Genomic DNA, 7,368 nt, shown 5'->3' with positions numbered 1-7,368 from the left:
TACATATCCTGAATTTTTCCAAATGAAGATATTTACCCATTTCTTTTTGCCAAATCTTGCAGTTTTTAAACATGTGGTGTTTTATGCCAGCCTCTCACACTCACACATGCGCACACTCTCCCTTTAAGTGGCTGGTTTCCTTCTGGTGGTCTATGGCCCATAACTCCTTTGGCAGGTTGTATAGGTTGCTCATAAATAAGCGCGTAATGGACCCACCTATCATAGGAACTTATTAAGTTATACCACCTCATAAAATAAACAGCTCCTGCGATTAATCGAAGAGGGAGGAAACAACAAAATGCTCAATTTGCTTGTGTTTGGTTTGGGCCACATTAAGCAGTAAACAGGTCAAAGCTACAAGTTCTGGAAGAAGTCAGTTCTCTTAAGTTGTTCATCTGCACCACATCATATATTCAACATTAATATAATCGATTATTTCTTCGTTTGTATCCCTATTCATAACAGTAGACGTCACAGATCCTTTCATGGTCTGTGCTGAGGGGAGTTTTTCCACTCACCTCCGTGGCATGCATCATTATTTTTCAGAAGTTATAATCTAGAGTGTGTTTTTAAGAGCTGTGTAATAATTGATTTGTGTTTAGGTGCCGCTCTGCTCCCTCAGCTGCAGCGGCAAAGGGACTGTGGGGGCGGGAGGTGGGCTGCGCTCCTATTTCAGCCCCTGACGCACTGCCTCTGGGGAGGAAACGGAGCTGCAAACTCAGTCCTGCTCTGCTGTACAGGGTGCAGGGCAGAGGGAGAGCCAATCATCAAGACGCACAGGCTCCCTTTAAGCCTGACATATCTCCAACAGGAACAAATTGTCCCAACAATCAACATCCCAATCTGCTGGGCGCATCAGGGGTTGCGGAGGAGCGGATTGCCCGCACAGATCTGCGCAGCGTGGACGGGACTGCGGTGGATTTCAGAAGCTTCGGGACGATCTGAAATCGCTTTGGATTCCAGGGGTTTTCGGTGGAGGAGCTTATCATGTCGATATTACCGTCCTTCGGGTTTACGCAGGAGCAAGTGGCGTGCGTCTGCGAGGTGCTGCAGCAAGGAGGAAACCTGGAGAGGCTCGGCCGCTTCCTGTGGTCTCTGCCCGCCTGCGATCACCTCCACAAGAACGAGAGCGTCCTGAAAGCCAAGGCGGTGGTGGCGTTTCACCGCGGGAACTTTAGAGAGCTTTACAAAATCCTGGAGAGCCACCAGTTCTCTCCGCACAACCACCCGAAGCTGCAGCAGCTCTGGCTCAAGGCGCACTACGTGGAGGCGGAGAAGCTGCGCGGCCGGCCGCTCGGAGCCGTGGGGAAGTACCGGGTCCGGAGGAAATTCCCGCTGCCGCGCACGATCTGGGACGGCGAGGAGACCAGCTACTGCTTCAAGGAGAAGTCCAGGGGAGTCCTGCGGGAGTGGTACACGCACAACCCGTACCCGTCCCCGAGGGAAAAGAGGGAGCTGGCAGAGGCCACGGGACTGACCACCACGCAGGTCAGCAACTGGTTCAAAAACAGACGGCAGAGGGACAGAGCCGCCGAGGCCAAGGAGAGGTGCGTTCAGCTGCCACGGAGCACAAAACTGCTCTCACATTTCAAAAACGTAAAAAAACAAAAAAAAACAATTCATGCTGTAGTTAAAAGCACTTAAACATGGAAGATTAACTCTAATTCGGTTTTCTTCTGATAGCATTTTGAAGACAGCGCCTCTTATTACCGGAATTATACAACAAACACCTGAGATTTCATAGAAATGTTTCCAATTTCTTTCAAAAGTAACTTCAGCTTTCAGTGTTTGGAAGTTATTCTGACTTAGCATCAACATGAGGGACAAAACACGATTAAAAAAAGAGGTGAAATGGGGCTTTTTATATAGGGTTAGCGAAGTATTGGTCATCATTTTATTTTTTTTACAATTTTATTTCAGATTAATTAAAAACAGGACAGGTCATGTGATTGTGGGAATGAAGCTGAGTAAATATTATTATTATTATGTCAGCTGAGACGCTTCAGATGTTTGTTTAGATCTAAAGTGACTTTAGAAATATGACTTTTTTAATGTGAAAAAGGTTTATTTTGTTTATTTTTATTATTTGTATACCGCTTCATAAATTGAACAACTCCTGCGATTAATCGAATAGGGAGGAAACAACAAAATGATCAATTTGCCAAATGAAATAATAATAATTATAATAATAATAATAATAATAATAAGAATACATTTGTTTTTGACGTGGATTAGTAATAAAAATCAGTGTGGATTTTTTTTTAAAGAAAGGTTTGTTGAACATTAAATAGTAAAAAAAAAAAAGTCTTTCTTTTCACATAAATGAGCATTTTTCTGCCTTTTTTTTTGTTGTTGTAATTTCCAGAGAGAACAGCGAGAATAGCAACGCAGGCGGCAACAAACAGAACCAGCTGTCCCCTCTGGACGGAGGAAAGTCTCTCATGTCCAGCTCGGAGGACGAGTTTTCTCCGCCCCAGAGCCCGGACCAGAACTCTGCGCTTTTGCTCCAGGGCAACATGAGCCACCCCGGGGCCTCCGCTTACCCCATGTCCGGGCTGGGGGCCCCACAGCCGGTGCACGGCATGCACGGACACCCGCACCAGCTGCAGGACTCCTTGTTGGGACCTCTAACCTCCAGTCTTGTGGATTTGGGCTCTTAAAGAGCCCGCCATGATAAAACCAGAAAAACCAAAACAACCGAAGAGGAAGAACTGACGCGTGGATCAGATTGAAGACATGTATGAAAAAAATAACACTATAGTAGCCTACCTTATAATATAGACTGACTGTCTGTCGTTAAATTTTGGTTAGAGCAAAACTCCTTAATGCGCTTATTCTTCATCCGCTGAATGGATGTTTTATTTTTTGTTTTTCCTGAAAACTCCCTCTTAACTCAAGAAACACTTAACAGGATCAACCACCTGCTTAATTTATGATATTTTGTTAAAACAACAAAAACAATTATAGCAACTTCTTGCGATGGAAACTAGGAGTCGTTTTCATTAGAGCCATGGTAATTAGTTTCCAATAAAACAAAATTAATGCATCTGTCTCCGTGTTATTTGTGCATTTAGTATGGATTGAGAAAGATAAAAACAGTATTTAAAAAAAAAAAGAATTAAGCAAAAATTGGAATTATTTTTCTGGACAGAGTTTATTGGCTATTTAATGAACAAATTATGAAGGACGTGGATTCAGATTCAAACAAAAGGGAGTCAACATCAGCAGCTGCCTGTCGCTGTGTACACAGGAACCAGCTCGCTTCTTTTTTCACTGAAAACCCAGCCTGCTTCATAACGCATGTTTGGCTACAGGAGCGCTTTTTTTTTTTTTTTTTTTTTTTTTGTCCGTCTCTCGTCATTTTCCGCTGCGGATCATTGGCTTTTTGTTGCCATGTTTTCCTTTCCTCTCTCACAGAGTTTATTCTGTCGGTTCCGGGGCCATGGGAAAGAGCCACTCCGACACTTTACAGGAACATACAAGCAAATAAAACCTAATAATAATAATAATAATAATAATACTTCCAGCTCTGCAGCTCCCCACCCCACAGTCTGCTCTCCTCCCTGCTCATGTCAGGGTAAATTGTTTTGAGCAGAGAGCACCGAGGATTTCCTGAGTATAATCTGAAACAGTCGCCGCCTGCCTCACTGCCTGATTGCAAAGATTGCATGCAGAGGGGCTGCAGCACCCACCGCTGCAGCAGAGGGGGCCTCGGGCTGTTTTCTGCATCCCGGAGGCCTCGTTCTCTTCCAGGCTTCTCCTCTGCTGCTGTCGCTGCTCCTGCAGAATCGCAGCAGCTTTTTGCTTCGCTGCGTCCATCAGAAAGTCGTTGATTTCATTTGTGCCTTTCTGTAAGTGTAAAATCTCTTATGGTGTTTAAATGTTGCAGATGCAGCAACACAAACTCAGATTAGATGGTTTTAAACTCAGATTGTTTTCATGTAAAATATTTCAAAACAAAACTGATGCACCATAAGACTTGTGATTCCTGCAACAAAACAAACATTTAAGTCACAAGGAGGACGGTGACAGAAAATAAATACTTAATATTTGACGTGCAGAAATTTTTATTTTATACAATTTACAAAATTTTCTGGTCAAACCCACATTTAGCATGTTTTCCACCATAATTTACACTACAAATGTCAATTTAAAGAGCAGAATTAGTTGATTTTTACATAAATTACAAATAATCTTGACACTAAGCCAAAACCAAAATGCAAATAGAATAATAATATCCTTTAGTGAAGGATCAAAGTGACATTCAAAGCAAATAGACTCACAAAAACAGTAAGAAAAAATACATAAAAACAGAATAAAGAATAGAAATACTGCACAGTAAGGACAAAACTTCAACATAAATACAGTGTAGTTATCAAAATAGTCCAGAGGAATTAGCAACTGAGTTGGTTAATTAAAAAATTTTTAAAAATGTTAATGTCTATTTGAGCTTTAATTACAGAATATTTATAATTAGTGACAATAAAAACTGTGCAACTGTAAAGTCGTACGTGGATGTAAATATTTACGCCGTTTGTTGGGAGACGTGATTGTTTTAGAGTTTTGACTCTGCTGGGGGGAAGGAGGTGCGTTAAAGCTCTTTAGTGCATTTAGGATTAATATATTATCAAAGAAAGCCTGAAATATAAAATTAAAAGCATTAAATGAGGTTTTCAAGTTGAGCATTTTTTTTCTGCTGGATTCAACAGATAAGGAAACAGGACAGATCAAACGTTTGGGAAGAAAATCTAATTTTATAATTCGCTGGCATTCACTCCGACAAAAATAAACATGATTATATACAGTATATATTTTTAAAATTACTTATTAGAATGCATTTTTAGTTTAAATGTTTGGATTTTTTTTTTGCTTTTGATTGCATTTTCAAGCTTTTCTGACTAACAACTGCATGACACTGATTTTCTTTTCTTAATTTTGGACATAATTTTTGCCTCTTGTAAATATTCTCAGCAATAACAACTAAATCATTCATTTCTTATGTTATTTTTTCAGCTGTATTCTGAGTAAATACATAAAACAGGTTGTTTTTGTAAGAAAGGCATTGATCTGTAATGTAATAAGATGTGGATAACAATAGATATTATTAACTTTTATTTCACCAGGAGAATCCCACTGAGATTAAAATGTCTTACCAGAGAATCCTGGTTAAGCTATATGAGATTCTTTGTATAAACATTCCTTCTGATGCAGAAGTGCTGCATGTTTCTTCAGATTTGGATAAATTAAAAGCCAGGTGATCATGAAAAGTCATGACTCCTCGTAATGTAATGAAAACATGGCCGGCAGATTTCCAGACGCTGTGAGGATTAAACTCCAACTCTGGTCCTGGATGACAGGCAGCGTCTCCTCCAGGAAGTCCAGGAGACGGAAATCAATCTCCCATGGAAACTCTTTTAATCAAGCTCAGATCCTCTGCTTCCGCATCAGCATCTCTCTGCCGTCTCTGCTCCGCTTTGTTGTTTGTGTCTCTTCAGACGAGCAACAAGTGCAAGTGGAAGAAGACCAAAGCTGGAGCTTCGCGTCCCACTGAAGCCGGCCGGCCAGAGCCGGCAACAACAGCTGCTGATGGCAAACAGACGGCGAGTCATCAACAGGGTATTTCGGCGTAAGTGGCAGTGGCTCTACATCAGCAGCAGGAAGGGCCCTGACGTGTGCAAATAAACATGGAGAGTGGCCTGCGCCATCCAGCTCTGCTCAGCTCAGGTCAGTGTTTCCTCTGGAGCATCCAGAAAACTGCAGAGAGATTTGTTTTTTTCCTTTTGGTTGAACTGCTTGCCTGCATGGAAATTTACATTTTGAACGTTTTTGTCCTTCCATTTAGTTTTCTACTGCTTCTAAAAACAACCCGAGAGCTTAAAAAAAAACATCCAGACATCTTTTGGCAATAAGTTATTTATTTATGGTGTCTGGAAAATGAGCCGCATCAAAAACCTCCCGATTGTTAAGTCAGATTCCATTGGCGCTGCACTGTTGCCTAGCAACCCCAGTAGCCCAGCACCGGTGCTTAGCAACCCAAACAGAACTCCACCACATTGAGTCAGGTGGTTTTACCGCTTTACAATGGCTGCTGGAAAAGACAAGTGTTTTGGTTGTTGGTTCACCTTAAAAACACAAAATCTTATGAAGGCATTTTAGTCGAGCTCCTGGTGCAAATATCTCAACTTACAAGTATGTATGTTGCTGTTTTTGTCTTTTTGAGCAATACAACAAAACTCCTCTCACCCTGTCAAAAACACCAAATCATAGCATGCATTTTTAGTCACGTTTCTACTGAAAAAGTCTTTGTATTAAGGGAAAAATGTCTTGTTATATGTGAAATAATCTGCCAGTGGAGATTAATTCACGTTTTCATAGAATTACTGACTTTAAACAGCATCTCATGTCTTGCTGAAAGTCAGTTTTGTTAGTGCACTAAGATATTTGCACTAAAGAGTGGACCAAAAAGAAAAACTCAATGTGTTTTTTGTAGTGAGCTTTTTGTTGCTGACTTGCCATCCAGAAACCTCTTGCCACATTCTCATTGGTTGTGTAGGAGGCTCTACCTCTGCTTTTCAAAGACATACAGTTGTACAATTTTGAATCTGTTTGCAGTCATTTTCACGTGGGGGGTGTGGCAAGCAGCAGATTGTTTGGATTTAAAGTGGCAGGAGGCTCTGAAACAGATCATTCTGACTAAAATATTATTATCTAATCATAATCTAGTGTAAAAAAATTTAATGAACATGTTTTGTATCGCTGATAGACTCAAGGAAGTTTTCACCTTTAAAGAAAGAAGAAAAAACACACTGGGAAGACTGTCCCAGGTATCTATTACCAGAAACTGCATGAGGATTGTGTGTGTGTGTGTGTGTGTGTGTGTGTGTGTGTGTGTAAGAGAGAGAGGAGGTGGGTGAGGGAGACGGGGAGGGTTTGGGTGGGTGATGAGGGACAAAAGGATCTTTTCAGGTCTGCCTCAGAGGGGTGGAGGTGGTGGTGTGGAAGGTAGGGGGGCAGAGAGATTTTCTTACCAATGATGCATGGATCTGACAATGCTCCTGGCTGTGTGTGTGTGTGTGTGTGTGTGTGACTGCATGTTCCTGAATGCTTCTTAAGAAAACAGAACTGATCAAAGTAAATCCCACACAGTAACTAAACAGTTAAATTTCTATACCATAAATCTTTGACATTTTACTGGAAAATGTTAATTGCGCCGATACGAAGGGCTGCAAGCCAAAGACAGCAGGAAGCCATTCAGGAAGCCTCTATGTGACACGGCTGAAAGAAATATTTATCTCCTTCTTCCACCCCTCTGAGTGATGGCTGACCTGGAGTTCAGAAACCAGGAGGAAGAGGAGGAGGAAGGACGCC

The 7,368-nt window shown here is 41.5% G+C and overlaps 1 protein-coding gene across 1 annotated transcript; it reads left to right on the top strand.

Annotated features, from left to right (window-relative positions):
• The first annotated feature begins 691 nt into the window (after positions 1–691).
• LOC114134832 (homeobox protein six1b) lies at positions 692–3,046 on the top strand. The gene is made up of 2 exons (XM_028001656.1): positions 692–1,547; positions 2,366–3,046. Exons 1-2 carry the CDS (start codon positions 988–990, stop codon positions 2,658–2,660), a joined length of 855 nt encoding a protein of 284 aa, XP_027857457.1. The 5' UTR covers positions 692–987; the 3' UTR covers positions 2,661–3,046.
• Positions 3,047–7,368: the final 4,322 nt, after the last annotated feature.

Source organism: Xiphophorus couchianus, chromosome 19 (assembly GCF_001444195.1).
Source record: "Xiphophorus couchianus chromosome 19, X_couchianus-1.0, whole genome shotgun sequence".
Taxonomy (NCBI): domain Eukaryota; kingdom Metazoa; phylum Chordata; class Actinopteri; order Cyprinodontiformes; family Poeciliidae; genus Xiphophorus; species Xiphophorus couchianus.
Note: the sequence above shows the minus strand (reverse complement) of the source record. Positions and strands in the feature narration are given on the sequence as shown.